The sequence below is a fragment of the Bos grunniens genome, chromosome 9, assembly GCF_055505025.1.
Source record: "Bos grunniens cultivar Pamir isolate PY7600 chromosome 9, Bosgru_T2T1.0, whole genome shotgun sequence".
Lineage (NCBI taxonomy): Eukaryota > Metazoa > Chordata > Mammalia > Artiodactyla > Bovidae > Bos > Bos grunniens.
Window position 1 is genome coordinate 63,346,969 of NC_141173.1, and position 16,969 is coordinate 63,363,937.

Consider the following 16,969-nt stretch of genomic DNA (forward strand, 5'->3'; position numbering starts at 1 on the left):
ATCAGAGGTGAATGGGGTTTATTTGTACTGTCTTCTGTCACTCAATCCTGTTCTTAGAAAAAGCAGACCCTCTAAGACTTGGTAAACTCACCTGTTTATGACAAGGATTGATTGTTGAGTAAGCTAACCTTCTTATGGAGCAGATATAAATTATGAATAAATCTTATGCTACCGGTGTGCTTCAGTCAGGATATTTAAAGTTTAAATGTTGTTGCATCAAAAGAACAGAGACTTCTGCAGTCATCCTCACACCAGAGAGGAACTACTCTAAGGCCATCCCCCAAAGAAAGTTGCTTGTCATTTCAGTTTTCTCTTGCTTAACAAGCCACTACAAAACTTGATACAGGGAATGGCAAACTTTAGCTCATGGGCAAAATCCAGCCTGCTATATTTTTGTAAATTTGGAGTACAGTCTTAGATATTCATTTACATATTTTCAGAGTGGCTACTTTGATACTCTAGTGGCAATTGAGTACAATAGACAAATAATTGAGATAGAGACCAGATGACCTAAAATATTTACTGTCTGGCTCTTTAAGAAAAAGTTTGCCACACTACTGATTAGTGTTTTAAAACAACAACCAGTTGTTTTATGTTTCATGTATAGACCAGGAAATTGGGAAGAGCATAGCCTAATGGTTTTTTTGCTTGCCTGTGGTCACTTAAGCAACTCTAGTCATCTAGACATTATACTAGGGCTAGAAATCCAGGTAACTCATTTACTTTTCTGGTGTCTCACCTGTGGGTTGGCCAGGCATCTCTCTGTATTCTCTCTCCAGCAGAGTAGCCAGACCTCTTTACAAAGGTGCTCAGGACTCCAAAATAGTAAAATATCTGGTCTTGTAACAGGCATATCATCACTTATGTCACTGCTAGTCAAAGCAAGTCACAAGATCATCCCTGACTCGGGGCAGGGGAATAGATTATATCTCTTAATGAAAGAGTGGCAAAGAGTTTGTAGACACTTTTAATTCTTTTCATTATATCTTTACAGTGATGCAGTATACATACCCTTCTCTGGGGAAGCACTTCAGTACTCTTATACTCCTTGCTCTTACCTAACTAGCAGTAAAGGAATATCAGTAGGAAAGTAGAGTAGTATCTGTTACTGCACATTCACCCTTGAAATAGTGCTATTGCCAGCTTCTTGAAATGTGAAAAGTTGCCACCCATGTGCCTTCTTAATGTTCACTTCCTCTTTACCATCCCTTCTCCCCAACCAAAATCAAAATACCAAGACTAGTCTTTCTTAGTCATTGATTCTTTGGTTTTTCTCCAAAGTTTTTGTTTCCCATATAATACTCCTTTTTGTTTGTGCTTATAAGAAATGTCTAAAAATAGCGTGTTCCATTTGAATTGTATTCTGGAGGCTTTTTGAACTGCACTTTATTTACTTACAGATTTGCCTCTCTCAACTTTTTTCCAAAGCAGTTAAGGAAGGCTGGAACTTTTATAAGCATCTGATCATTAATGAAAGCAGAGTCTATTTCCCAGCGGTCATCTCTGCTTTCTGTTGTTTTTCATCTGGCATTGGTGGGGGACTAGAGCTGCTTCCTCCCTTAGAAGTATTCCAGATTCTGTGATTCTTATTGTGATTTCAAAAGGGAGACAGAGAGGTAGACAGGAGGGTAAAAATTGATAGAAAACATCCTTCCTGAATTTCTTCTGAAAATGAAAGAGATGGGAAGAGAGAATTTCTTTAAATATATAGTATCTTTAATAGACCAGGTGACTTCATCCCAAAGTAAAGAGATAGAAATACTGTGTTCAAGAAACTTGCCCCAGGGACTTCCCTGGTGGTCCAGTGCTTGAGAGTTCTCCTTCCAATGCAGGGGGTGAGGGGTCGATCCCTGGTCAGAAACCTAAGATCTCACATGCCTTGGGGCCAAAATACCAAAACATAAAACAGAAGCAGTATTGTAACAGGTTCAGTGAAGACTTTTAAAATGGTCCACATCAAAAGAAATCTTTGAAAAATAGAAACTTGGCCCTTAAATTGAGATGATGATGGTGATGCTAGGTCAAGGAGCTTGCTCAGAGTCACAGAGCTAACTCTGAATCCTGTATGTTTAACCTTTACTGCCTCCCTGATATAGTGATATATGGTTGGTTTCCCTATATTTTGTTAGATCCAGGAGGAGTGTGATAAAGTGCCAGAGTAGATGACTGTCTACCTCAGACTTTGGCTCTATGTGGTGGGTAGAGTAAGACTTGAACCATCAGCAATGGTTGCCTCTCTCCTGAGTCAGCCCTTCCTATTGTGTTCAGATCAAATCTGCAGGAGCACAGTCAGCAGTGGTAGCCATTCTTCTCTTTTATCAACACATGTTCCCCCACCCACTGTTGTTCCTCAATGTGAAGTGTTCCCAGAAAACAAATTGACCTCTGGGAAAATGGGAGTCCAGTAGATCAGGGTACTAGTTTTCACTTAGTAACTGATTCGGTCATCTGGGATGGGACAGTTTATTTCTCTAGTCTCTTATATGTGGAAAATAAGAGTAGTAATATCTCTTTTCTTACAAGATTGAGGAAATTACATGAAGTAATATTTCAGAGTTCCAGTAAAGCATACAAGTTGTAATCCATAGTAGTTACTTTGGCTGCCAAAGGAGTTGAATTTGTATTTTCCATTTCATTGTATTTCCTTCCAAGTAGGAATGCGGTGCCAGAGAATGTCAAACTGATATTTCAAGGGAGGTTTTTTGAAGCTCTAGACAGATTCAGTTCTTCTAATTCAAAAAAAAAAAAAAGTACAAAAGTTCTAACCAACAGGCACATTAAAAGATGTTCAACACTGCTAATCATCAGAGAAATGCAAATGAAAACCACAATGAGATATCACCTCACACCTATCAAAATGGGTATCATCAGAAAGATCACAAATAACAAATGTTGGCAAAGATGTGAGAAAAGGGAACCCTGGTGCATTGTTGGAGAGAATGTAAATTGGTAAAGCCACTGTGGAAAACAGTATGGAGGTTTCTCAAAAAACTAAAAATAAAACTACCATATGATCCAGCAATATCACTCCTGGGTATATATCTGAAGAAGAAAAACACTAATTTAAAAAGATTAATGCACCCCAACATTCACAGCAGCATTATTTACAAGAGCCAAGATATGAAAATAATCTAAATGTCCATCAACAGATGAATGGATAAAGATGAGGTTTGTGTAGAATACCACTCAACCATAACAAAGACTGAAAATTTACCATTTGCAACAGCATAGATGGACTTGGAGGGCATTGTACTAAATGAAATAAGTCAGAGGAAGACAAATACTTATGTTATTATTTATATGTGGAATCTAAAAAATAGACTAATGAATATAACAAAAAAGAAACAATCACAGATACAGAGCACAAACAGGGTTACCAGTGGGGAGGGGCAAGGTAGGGATAGGGGATTAAGACATACAGACTACTATGTATGAAATAAGCTACACAGATATATTGTGCCACACAGGGCAATGTTTTATAATAACTTTAAATGGAGTATTTTCTTTAAAGGTTGTGATTCACTGTTGTACATCTGAAACATATAATGTAAATCAACTATACCTTTTTGCATTTTTAAAAATTCAAAAGCTATGTAAAAACTATATTATTAGATAATATTTTTATTAGATAATAACCTTAGTTTTTGAAAATTCAAAGATGACAAAAGGGTGTGCAGTGAGAAGGCAGTGTCCTCCCTACCTCAGTCTTCTGGTTCTCTTTATGCAGACATTCACCAATATCAGTTTCTTGCTTACCCACCTAGAGATCATACACATTATACATTGTTCTTCTCCTTTTTTATTAAACAATATATCTTACATTCTTTTAATATCAGCCCATCCATGGCCAGCTTATTTTTAGTTTTTTATAGTATTTTTTAAAAAATCAGCTTTATTGAGGTATACAGTACAATGCAAATCACTGTATTTCAACATGCAGTTTAATGAGTTTTATCAAAGATGCCAGGTCACATAACTACCACTACCGGTAATGATATCACAGTTTCTCTGTCTTTTTTTTTTTTAACCTTCATCTCAATTACTCCCTTTTATTCTGCTTACTTGGGATTTAGTTTGAGCCTCCCTTTCTAGTTTCTTAAAGGAGAGTCTTCAGTCATTGATTTGAAACCTTTCTTCTGTTCTGATATAAACATTTTCATGGTATACATTGGTCTGCTTTAGCTACATCTCATGAATTTGCTAGTAAAGCAGTCCTAAGGGTCACCCTGTTGGCTGACCTTCTCCTAGGGATCACAGTCCTTTACTGTCCTGTTCAGTTTCATAAAACCAGTGTTCCATAAATCTTTCTAGTTTTCTTGTTGTTTAAGGAAGACGGGTAATTAAGCCTAAGCCTTGTTCTTCTCTCTCGACTAGAAGCAGGAGATTACTTATTATTTAATCCCATAGAAGAACATTTGCTTTCTTTCTAAATAATGATTACATGAATTTCCTTATAGTTTCATAATTGCCACAATTGTATACAGATCTGTCAGTTCAAGGTTTTAAATTGTAATACCCTTAAAAAGGTAAATAATAAGGCTTTGGAGACAGACCACAAGTAAGCTCTTGTTTTTGCCATTTTTAACCAGCTGTGTCTTATTAATATCTTTTTTAATACTGAAAAACTTAAGAAATTTTCAAACATACACAAAAGAGAGAAAATGTATATTAAGCCCCGTATGCTTATCATCTAGGTTCAAGAGTCCTCAAGATATTGCCAAATGTGCTTCAATATCTTTTTTCCTTTGTGTGTCTCAATTTTCTCATCAAAAATAAGAGATTATATCACAGTTCTTCTGACTGTTGAGTTAATGCATGTAAAATGTGTCAGACTGTGCCTGTCGGAGAGTGAATGTGCTCTAGAAGCATTCAGTCAGTCAGTTCAGTCGCTCGGTCACGTCTGACTCTTTGCGACCCAATGAGTCGTAGCACGCCAGACTTCCCTGTCCATCACCAACTCCCGGACTTCACTCAAACTCACGTCCATCGAGTGGGTGATGCCATCCAGCCATCTCATCTTGTGTCGTCCCCTTCTCCTCCTGCCCCCAATCCCTCCCAGCATCAGGGTCTTTTCCAATGAGTCAACTCTTGAGGTGGCCAAAGTATTGGAGCTTCAGCTTCAGCATCAGTCCCTCCAATGAACACCCAGGACTGGTCTCCTTTAGAATGGACTGGTTGGATCCCCTTGCAGTCCAAGAGACTCTCAAGAACCTTCTCCAACATCACAGTTCAAAAGCATCAATTCTTCAGCGCTCAGCTTTCTTCACAGTCCAACTCTCACATCCATACATGACCACTGGAAAAACCATAGCCTTGACTAGACAGACCTTTGTTGGCAAAGTAATGTCTCTGCTTTTTAATATGCTATGTAGGTTGGTCATAACTTTCCTTCCAAGGAGTAAGCGTCTTTTAATTTCATGGCTGCAGTCACCATCTGCAGTGATTTTGGAGCCCCCAAAAATAAAGTCAGCCACTGTTTCCACTGTTTCCCCATCTATTTCCCATGAAGTGATGAGACCAGATGCCATGATCTTCGTTTTCTGAATGTCGAGCTTTAATCCAACTTTTTCACTCTTCCTCTTTCACTTTCAACAAGAGGCTTTTTAGTTCCTCTTCACATTCTGCCATAAGGGTGGTGTCATCTGCATATCTGAGGTTATTGATATTTCTCCCGGCAATCTTGATTCCAGTTTGTGCTTCTTCCAGCCCAGCGTTTCTCATGATGTACTCTGCATATAAGTTAAATAAGCAGGGTGACAATATACAGCCTTGACGTACTCCTTTTCCTATTTGGAACCAATCTGTTGTTCCTTGTCCAGTTCTAACTGTTGCTTCCTGACCTGCAAATAGGTTTCTCAGGAGGCAGGTCAGGTGGTCTGGTATTCCCATCTCTTTGAGAATTTTCCACAGTTTATTGTGATCCACACGGTCAAAGGCTTTGGCATAGTCAATAAAGCAGAAAGAGATGTTTTTCTGGAACTCTCTTGCTTTTTCCATGACCCAGCGGATGTTGGCAAATTGATCTCTGGTTCCTCTGCCTTTTCTAAAACCAGCTTGAACATCTGGGAAGTTCATGGTTCACATATTGCTGAAACCTGGCTTGGAGAATTTTGAGCATTACTTTACTAGCATTCAGTTCAGTTCAGTTCAGTTCAGTCGCTCAGTCGTGTCTGACTCTTTGCAACCACATGAATCACAGCACGCCAGGCCTCCCTGTCCATCACCAACTCCCGGACTTCACTCAAACTCATGTCCATCAAGTCGGTGATGCCATCCAGCCATCTCATCCTCTGTCGTCCCCTTCTCCTCCTGCCCCCAATCTCTCCCAGCATCAGGGTTTTTTCCAGTGAGTCAGCTCTTTGCATGAGGTGGCCAAAGTATTGGAGTTTCAGCTTTAGCATCAGTCCTTCCAGTGAACACCCAGGACTGATCTCCTTTCAGTCCAAGGGACTCTCAAGAGTCTTCTCCAACTAGCATTAGGTATTGTTAAATCTTAATTGCAACTTCTCAGCCACCAAGAGCAACAAATGTGTTGCTTGAGAATTTGGAATGGTAAATTCTATTTCTGGTTATCCTGGGAAGCCTTCCACATAAATATTTTTATATTTTGTTTTAATTTCTGATACAATAAATATTGATAGATATTACTCATATAAATAAAATTCTTTTGGGGTCCACAATAGTTTTTAGACCCTAAAGAATTGAGAACTAGTGCACTAAACTTAATTTCTAATAATGTACCTTGTTTGTGTCAAAACAATCTCTCTGAATTTCTTCATCTTTTTACCAAGCCCCTACTGTATCTGCTTGCTGAGTGTGCCACTTCTGTGTATGTTATGTGACTACCTCTTGAGTCACAGGATCAATTCCCTAAGGGTGGTTCTTTCTGAGATCTAATTTATCTTTGCTCTAAATGTCTAATTTTTTAAAATTATTTATTTTTGGTTGCACTGGGTCTTCATTGCTGTGCATGGGCTTTATCTAGTTTTGGCGAGCAGGGGCTACTCTTCGTTGCAGTGCACGGGCTCTCATTGCAGTGGACCACAGGCTCTAGGCTCATGGGCTTCAGTAGTTGTAGTACATAGCTTAGTTGCTCCTTGGCATGTGAAATCTTCCCGGCCTAGGGATCGAACTTGTGTCTCCTTCACTGGCAGGCAGATCCTTATCCGCTGTACCAGCAGGGAAGTACTCTAAATGTCTAATTTTTAACTGTCTTTGTCCAAAATTACCAAAGGCTTTAGTCCACAATTATATTAACTATAGAGCTATGACCTAATTCATTTTAGAATTCTTGTTTGTAGAACAGAAAAAAATAACTTTTACAATTATCTTGCAGTTCACCTAATGTTGCCAAAAAATTTCACGTTGGACATTTGCGTTCTACCATCATAGGTAAGTACTGTTAGTTTCACAGAAAATACTGAACATGACTTTTGAAGCAGTATTGGTTTAATGCTTAAGTAGTAAAAGGACAAAGAAACAAAAAAATGAAGTTTATATGAGCTTAATGCTAATTAAATATGATCCCAAAATGAAAAAAAATTGGTTTAAAAATGACAAGAAGAAATTTGTTTCAAAACCAAAAGATTGACTTAGAAACCAGGTATGTATATTTTGATTTTAACTTGTTAAAAGTATGTATGCATATTAAGAAGAACTGAAAGATGCATAAATGAAAACCGTTATATGGGATTGATAGTTATCCTCCCAATTCTTTTTGTCCATATATTTTGTTTTAAAAAATAAACTCAGTCTGAGTTTTCAAGACTGAAAATTTAAACAGGACTATCCTAACAAAGATTACTGTAATACTTCTTGGTTGTAATGTTTGAGTGTACAGTAGACTTATGATTTCTATTAAAACATGATTTATATAGTAGCCCATCTTAAAACTGCAGTTAGAATTGTGTAATATTAGAATTGGAAGGGACTTTAGAGTTTATCTCATATAATCTGTCTTCCAGTATAGAAATCTGTCTTTTGCATACTTATAAGAAAGTGATTTAATCCATACTGGAATACTTTAAAGATTTGGAGAATGTCCGTATTTCTGGAATAGGTTATGTTGCACTACAGTCGACTCTTGTTACAAAGTTCTCAAGCGGCATTATAAGAGAGGAAATGACAGGACTTGATGAAAAAGAATATAAGAAATATACTGTATAAGAAAAACTACATTAGTCAAAAGCATAGGAATAATTGATGGGTAAAGCATGATAAACTTTTTTGACAGTTGTTAAGGGAAATGCTTGAACCAGGAAGAGATAATATTTATTGAAACTTACCATGTTAAGTGTTTTCATGTATTATCTGCACTAGTTTCACAGTAGCCCTAATTATCAAGTCCTGTTGGTTATAGATGAGGAAACTCAGACACCAAAAGTAACTTTCCCCAAATCACAAAGCTAGTAAAGTATAGCAGCAAGGATTTGAAATTAGGTAGCCTAATTCCTACTGGAGAAGGAAATGGCAACCCACTCCGGTGTTCTTGCCTGAAGAATCCCCAGGTTGCGGGGGCGGGGGTGAGCAGAGCTTGCTGTCTATGAGGTCGCACAGAGTTGGACACGACTGAAGTGACTTAGCAGCAGCAGCAGCAGCAGCCTAATTCCAAAAGCCTAGGTTCAAGCATTGAGTTGGATTTATAAGATAATAGGTGCTTCCCTGGTAGCTTAGCTGGTAAAGAATCTGCCTGCTATGAGACCCCAGTTTGATTCCTGGGTCAGCAAGATCCCCTGGAGAAGCGATAGGCTATCCACCCCAGTGTTCATGGGCTTCCCTGGTGGATCAGATGGTAAAGAATCTGTCCACAATGCAGGAAACCTGGGTTCGATCCCTGGGTTGGGAAGATCCCCTGGAGGAGGGCATGGCAACTTACTCCACTACTCTTGCTTGGAGAATCCCCAAGCAATAGACAGTAGTCTGATGGGCTACAGTCCATGATGTTGCAAAGAGTTGGACTTGATTAAATGACTAAGCACACACATAAAATAATAAGGTACTACAAAAAAATAGGGGTACAGTCTGAGTACCATCTGCAAAAGGTGAATTCTGTTGCTGGGACTATAGAGTTTGGGGAAGTCTAGAAGTAGGGAAACTGGAGAAGTAGCTACTGTAATTTGTCAGCTATGCCTATTGGTGAGGGGTTATTTGCAGAAAACTGGATATCGTCTTGGAGAAGGAAATGGCAACCCACTCCAGTGTTCTTGCCTGGAGAATCCCAGGGACAGGGGAGCCTGGTGGGCTGCCGTCTATGGGGTCGCACAGAGTCAGACACGACTGAAGCGACTTAGCAGCAGCAGCAGCAGATCTCCTCTAGTAAAAGCAGGAGGGAATTTACAATGGGATATTGAATAGCTTGCAGAGTTGTTGGGAGTGTTAAAGACGCTTTGGATTAAGCTGATATAGATGATGCCCAAAACTACCACAGAACTTCATCATCAAGGGAGCTTCTGCCTTTTCTTCGATTACTGCTGCTGCCAGAGTCAGGAACCTGCCATCATTCCTGGTTTATTGTACCTTCGAGAATTCAGAGAAGCAAAAGAGGTCACCCATATCCTATCTTTCACTCCCCTTGGAAGTTGTATGACAGGACACTAGGACCTCTTGTAGTGATGCCACTAAAAGTCAAAACCTCCACCACTGTGCTTCTCAGAAAAAATAAAGGTAACTTGCTTTTCACCTTCTAGATCATAAGCAAAGTGTATCTGATTGCCCATGACTTCTGGAACCCTAACTGCAAGAGGTTCTGGGGTCTGTTACTTTTAGCTTTAGTATATGCACAATGGAATAGATGTCAAATGTCAAACCTGCATCAGCAGTACAGAAAGGTGAAGGCCTTGGATTCCTGTGTGCTATTATTTAGGGAGCAGCATGAGAGGTTGGACTTCATAACTGAAAGAAGGTGGAGTGAGCTATTTAAAAAAAAAAACTATATGGCTAAGTAGGGAACAACCAAATTATATATTCTCTGTTAATTACTGAGATTCTGTTATTTTCTGTCCTTGGAATTGACTTGGAATCACAGTTACTCTGTGTATTCATAACCTCCATTAATGTTGATGAAAATTGTGAGATTTAGAATAACTATATCCTCCAAAATAATTTTTACTCCCTTTCCATAATATAGATGAAAACACAATAATAAATGTTTTTGTTTTTTAAAAAAGTAAATTTTGTCAACAGAATTTTCTGTTATGCTTTGATATTAGGTGGTTCTTATGCCAAAACAGAATGAGAAACTATGTATTTTATTGATTACTAGGAAATTTTATAGCAAATCTCAAAGAAGCTTTAGGACATCAAGTAACAAGAATAAATTATCTTGGCGATTGGGGCATGCAGTTTGGTAAGTAAGTTTGAGGTTTTATTTTTCACATCATTGTTAAGATTAATTTGTTTTAATATCACATTACTTGATCATCTGGACAAAATATGGGCAAACTCCCATTGGATGAAGTAGTGCCTCCTACCTGTTTTTTTCCTGATGGCTCTTTTCCATAAATCTTGTATTTTACTTATTAGAATAATTCTCACCATACAAGTAAGTTTGGGGGGGAGGAAACGTCATACATACAGAACAAGTCCTGAAAAATACAGACTTTTGTGGTTTTATTAAAGTAGCTTACATTCATTAGTTAAATGTAGATGTAAGTATTAGAGGAAAAGTAAGACTAGGTATACACCCTTCTCAACAGCCTCCCCGGGCCAACCTACAGGAAATGGGATTTGTCATAGCCTGAGCCAGTGGCCTAGAGGAAAAACAACCTGGGATATTTTGGCTTCCCCTTAAATTGTACAAGTCATGGAGTGGGCGATTGGTCAAAATGAAAAGAGAAAGAAAAGCATGAGACCCAAAGAGTTGAATGCCACAGATTATCTCTAATGTCTTGAGTTTACTCAGAACCGTTCCCAGCTCATATACTGCAGTAGTCAAGATGTGGAATGATAAGATAAATGAAGTTGATGTGGTAGGGAAGGACTAGTAGCATGTAAAATGCAAAGTTTTTTTATTAAAATCTCAGGCAGCTACCATGTGCATTTTAAGATCCAGCCCTTGTGTCATCTCAGAAAAGCATTCTCTGACACCCCGACACACCCTTGCCCACCTTCTCACATCACCAAGTTCCTAGTATCCAGTTCTACCCAAATGGGCTTCTCTTCTTACTGTATTCTTTTGCATGCTACTCTCCCCTGCTAGGTGAAATGTTCTTGAAAGCATGGGCTATGTCTTAGTTATTTTTGTATCCATCGTGCTTAGCACATTATAGGCACTCAGAATGATGAAAGAATCTGTCTTGGGAAGTCTTTCACAGTCTATTCCAAAAGAAAGGCTAAGTAACATTTTCAGTACTAAATACCATGTTCCATATCTACTGAAATGAAATCAGAGTTTCTGAAAGATAAATTTATCATGATCTTCTCTTACGAGCGTTATCCTCTCAGTTAATAAAAATCTTTTTTAGACACTAAAAAGAATAGAACTTGACCCTAACAGTGTCCTTCCTATTCATTGTGGAGGAACAGAAAATACACCTCGCATTTAAAAACCCACCTGCAGCTCACAGTGGGCACTCAGAGTTTTAGGCTCTAAGCTCAACAGTCAGATTTAATAGATGGCACCCACTTTATATGAGTTTGACTGATTCAGGCACTTCACAGCCATTAGCAAATATGTGATTATGATATTCATTAAATTTTAGCTGCAAGGTTTTATTGTAGTGGTTTTTCTCTAAAGGACTACTATGGTTAATGGTCTGTCGACATTTCCATCAAACCATCATTGTTAAAGAGTTTTAATTTTGGCTGTTCACCTATCCCATATTAAAAGTGACCAACAGTTCTTAAGTACAGAAATAATTTTTGAAAATGTATTAGGTTTAATGTCAAATGGAATTGGCCTTTATTTTTCCTGTCTCCATTTCTTTAGAATGCTTTGGGTGTCTTTTCACACCCAACTTCCCAGGACCCTGAATCATGATCACATTTGCTTTTGCTTAAAAGTGAATAGTGCTGGTACTTATTTTAATCATCCTTGTAGTTCCTGTCTAAGCTCCAAAGATTACCTACCCTGTGTTTAGTAACATTCCACTTTCTGCTGAGTCTGTATAGAAAAATGTACATTAGCAAGGCCCAGCAGCAATAGCTTCTTTAGATCTGAAGCTACATAACTGACATAGAAACAAATTACTCTTGGCCCAGGCTACATATATCCTTCAAATCCAAAATTGTGGTCACCTTTTAGCAAAATATCTTAGAATAGAAATATTCAATATATCTTAGAATATAAATATTCACAGTCTGTACTGAGAATTTTCATTGTCATCTTCAAACCTCAACTATTATTTTTTTAAAAGTTCAAGTTAATACCATCTCTGAATTTTGAACTTACAAAAGACTAAAAAAAAACCAAAAACTTAAACAAAACAATGGCAAGTGAAAGACAAATATATAGCCAGATAAAAGCATTTTGTCACCTTGAATGAGAAGAGTAATCAGAGTTTTACTTTCAGTTGAGAACTAATAATTGTAACACTAATCTGATTCCTATCTTTATTTTCACATCTACAAATTTTAAAAGATATTTGAAATCACTTCCTATCATTGTCTTTTCACAAATTTTGAGTGTCTAGTGTGTCAAGTGCCTGGTAGCACGATGTCCTTCCACAGAGTAGTTGCTCAATAAATGCTTGTTTTACTGATGTCTTGTAGGGAGGTAGGTGTTGGGCACTGTTAGCACAAAGATAAATTAGTCCCAGACTCTGCCTTTGAGCTCACAGTCTTTTGGTTTCTGTGGAATTAATTTCAGTGAGCCCTTCTATATATATTTAATTTGTGATTCAATATATTGAATTTGACTTGTGTCAGTTTATGGGTAGCAGGACATGATAGTGTGTGTTTTGCAATATTCTTAGGATGCATACCTGTTCCCTGCCATGACTGTTCTCTTCTGTTCCATTTTTAAATTTTCTCATTTATGGATTATTGTGGTAGGTCTTCTGGGAACTGGCTTCCAGCTGTTTGGCTATGAAGAAAAACTGCAGTCCAGTCCTTTACAGCATCTCTTTGAAGTAAGTTGGCAAAAAAAAATTAGAAAATGCTTCATCTTTTTTCAGAGTACAGTGCAGCTTGGTAACACATTTTTACTCCCAGGGGCTTTAAAAAAAAACAAACAACAAAACTGTTCTTAAAACAAGGACCCAAAATTATTGAAAATATTGCTTATATTTTACTAAGGACTTACTTTAATTTTCTTATCCAAATATTTCTTTTATTACTATTTTAGTTGATTTGGGACAGTATTTGTTCAGGTATAGAATCTTGGCATAAACACACAGAATATCAGATTCAGCAAAGAATTATTTTGGGCTTTTATTTGTTGTTATGTACTGCAGCTTCCTTTGCTCTAATAACTATAATTCATTTAGACTTGAGGAAACATGAGTATATATGTTTTTGCTCTTGTTCTGTTGTAGAGGAAGGCATATATGTGTCTCTCCAAATTTGTGTGTCCTTTTTCATTCGTCTTTCAGCTCCTTTTCCTGGCTTTTGCCCAATGTGCACGTCTTTCCATTCTACCTCATTTAGTCCCTTCACTCTGCTTTTCTGTCCTCAGTTCTTCCTGGAGCTTATCAATAAAGCTCTTCCTGTCCAGAAATGTGTTTCGTTTTCATTGTCCCAGTTGTTATCTCTGGGCCTGACAAGGAGCACAGATACTACCAGCCACTTTGGCGACATATGGGCGATCAGACTAAGGTTGTGTGTGAGGAAGAGCACTTGCCAAGCGACGCTTTACCTCTCTAGCCAGAGCCACAGAGAGCGCTTAGTTTTCATTTTTGTTATATTATTTTGTAGTTAAATATAACAAAACACATCTGATTCTTAAATATCATTAACATTTGTGATTTCCTCCTGAGTTTGTACCCTCACTTGCATTTTAAATGCCTATGTTTTGATTTATGAAAGTGAAAGTGTTAGTCACTCAGTCGTGTGTGACTCTTTGCAAACCCATGGACTGCTCTGTCCATGGAATTCTCCAGGCGAGAATACTGAAGTGGGTTGCGATTCCCTTCTCCAGAAGATCTTCCCGACCTAGAGACTGAACCCAAGCCTCCTGCATGGCAGGAAGATTTTTTACCATCTTTGTGCTATTTTTGCGGACCCAGTTTCATTTAAAATTACAATTGTCACTGTAGGTTACTTCCAGCAACAGCTTTTGATATAAATGAGAAAGTTTGTCCCTTTTTGAGAGGTAAGCAAATGTTAATGATTTTGTCCTGTTTCTAAACAAAAAACCTGAACCTTGGTCAAATCCTTTTTTTTCCTTCTCAAGTTACAGATGGAGCTCTTTTAGAGGAAGGATCTGTCTTCTTGGTCTTTTATCTGCAGCCTCAGACACAGTGCCTTACAGTAAATGCTTCAATGAATTTGCCTCTTCTGTTTAAGTTACGGCATAAAGAAACCTTTTGTAAAGCTCCAAGGAAGGGCTAACTCTCATAGGATACACTATTTAGCATTTGTCCAAAATCTAACTTATTATGCAGTTTACTGGTGAAGAACCCAAGTGCCAAGCCCAAGAATCCACCACAGGCAACTTTGCTCCAGAGGGCTCTGTGTGCTGTACTGTCTTACCCCACCACTGGCCCTGCAGAGTGCCTTTCTGAGCCAGTCATTTCCACTGGCTGTCATTATTTACAAAGCATTCTCCTTTCTTTCAAAATTAAATTGCTGTACCCCAGGCACAATTAGTAGTTTAGCTGTCACAGTTTGTCTTCTGGCGTATTTGTTTTAAATTTGGCTTTGGCCATCCAGGAGCAGATTTCATGGCCTGGGTGCCTCTAATTTGCACCATGATCAGTATTCCCCCAGTTTCAGTTTCTTAGCCAGGTTAGAAATTATATTATAGTTTTAGCATTTGTTTTCTGTGATGAAAATATTTAATGCAGTCATTTCTCTGCTACATTTCCATGCTTGTGCTTTGCTCTATTTAAAATGGTTGTTCTCTGCACCTGTAGTCATTCTTTAACCAGGACATCTGGCCATGCTGTGCATTGACCTAGGACTATTTTTCAGCCAACATTCGAAACCTTTCCTTTCCTCGTTCTACTAATTTTTCACGAAACAGAGAAGTGGCTTTTAATAGTTCCTCCCCTCCCCCAAATTGGCTGATGAGTTAAATAATATATTTGCTGTTTAAAATTCACACTATTGATTCAAAGAAAACAGTAGTAGTAAGTTTTGGAATACTTTTCAAAAAGCCTTCCTACTAATGTAAAAGAAATAGTTCTTACGATGTTAATAATGTTAAATCTAAATCATAGGTATATGGGGGTCATCATTTACTCAGTTTTAATGATTTTTAAAAGTAATTTCTCAGAGTTCCTAGATTTAAGCTACTTGAATGGACCTTAATAAAAGCTAACTCTGTACCTTTAAGAACATAGAACCCAGTCACTTTTTTCTGTTTTCGGTTTTTTGGTTTGGTGGCTTTTTTGCTTGTTTGTTTTTTGCTGCAGAAGATTTTAGAGCTTCACTCATTGATGTTGCATATTAATTGTATTTTGAGAACTATAGAGATTCTCTGAAATATGAGCAGCCTCTCATAAGAGGTAAATATGCCAATACAATATTCATTAGCCTTGTACCCTATCACTGGCTGTTTTTTTTTTTCCCCTTTGGTCATGCCACACAGTTTGTGGGATCTTAGTTCCCTGATCAGGGAACAAAGCTGGGCACCAACAGGGAAAGCACCGTGTACTAACCACTGGACCACCAGGGAAGTCCCCTAGCACTGGCATTTGTAAAGCTTCAGAATGATCCCTATAGTAGTTCATTATTTTTACCCTGCCCCTTTTCTAAAAGGATTTGAGGTAATCACAGTGATGGGCATTTAACAAAAAAGACATAGAAAGTTGGAGATAATGTATTACTAGGTAATGTGTATGTAAGAAGAGATTTTGCCCTGAGTTTCCCAGTATCAGTAGCAAAATAATAAAAACAAGATAAGGCAGGACCAAAGCACCAATTTAAAAAGTGATAATGTTTACTTGCTCCCATTTTTTAAAATCAAAAGACCATATATTTTTCTGACTTCAGAATCTCAAAACAATTTCTCAAAGTAAATCAAGACTAAATCAATTCTAGACATATATAGGATTATATATGCAGTTAGTAGTTCATACTGTTTAAAGAATTGAATTCAAATGTAATCTGTTGGTTTAATCCACATTACTTTTTTCAGGGAAAATGATTGTTGTGATTGAGGTGGATTTTACTTGTTATAACAGCTACAAGAAATAGCTTTTAAATTATAAACCTGAGTCTGAACCCAGCGATCACTTTTGAGAGTGGTGGGAGCCAACTCAAGTCAGGTTTGGGGTTTTCCACCTCCCAGGTCACACAGAGGCTCTTGTGTGCATCCCAAGGGAGCTATCGAGACCTCTTCTTGGCTTCAGTGCACACTACTCGTGACTGACATGCCCAGGATCCAAGCCTACATGATGCCCTGGAGGCACCCAGCTCTGCTTGCGTGACAGACTTCACCTGGGAGGTCTTGCTGGGTCTCAGTCCCAGAGGCCCGGAGACCAGCCTCCATGTGTGGGGACACTGTGAACCACTGCCCTGTGAGGGCCTGCCGCCACCTGAGGGGCTGCCCAGCCCACACTGTCCCCAGGAGTTTTCCCCTCAGGCCCTTCTCAGTCTAGGCAATTCTCTCCTCTCTCCTGGCAACTTCCCTGCTTCACCATTGCTCGTGATGTCTTCCCCAAAGCCACATGCTTTGTCCCTCACCCTTACTCCCCTCGGACAGCGCCACAGGTCCCGTTGTTCTCTGGGTGTTCTTGGAACAAGAATGGAAATACCGAGCAAGGCCAGACTGCATGTTAAGGGCTCTGTCATCGTCTCACCCCACTGAAATGTGGGAAGAACGGGTTTTTCAGCAGAGAACAGTACTTATTAGGCATGTGCATGGTGA

General features: G+C 38.4%; 1 protein-coding gene across 12 annotated transcripts in view; it reads left to right on the forward strand.

The window, feature by feature from the left end:
• The window catches only part of RARS2 (arginyl-tRNA synthetase 2, mitochondrial), a 90,954-nt gene that overhangs the window by 34,924 nt on the left and 39,061 nt on the right, over nucleotides 1–16,969 (forward strand). For all 12 annotated transcript variants that reach the window (XM_086317807.1, XM_086317796.1, XM_086317797.1 and 9 more), the window contains 3 exons: nucleotides 7,337–7,392; nucleotides 10,262–10,345; nucleotides 12,991–13,067. In XM_086317807.1, the coding sequence (XP_086173933.1) occupies nucleotides 7,337–7,392; nucleotides 10,262–10,345; nucleotides 12,991–13,067 (217 nt within the window). The remainder of the gene's footprint in view (nucleotides 1–7,336; nucleotides 7,393–10,261; nucleotides 10,346–12,990; nucleotides 13,068–16,969) is intronic.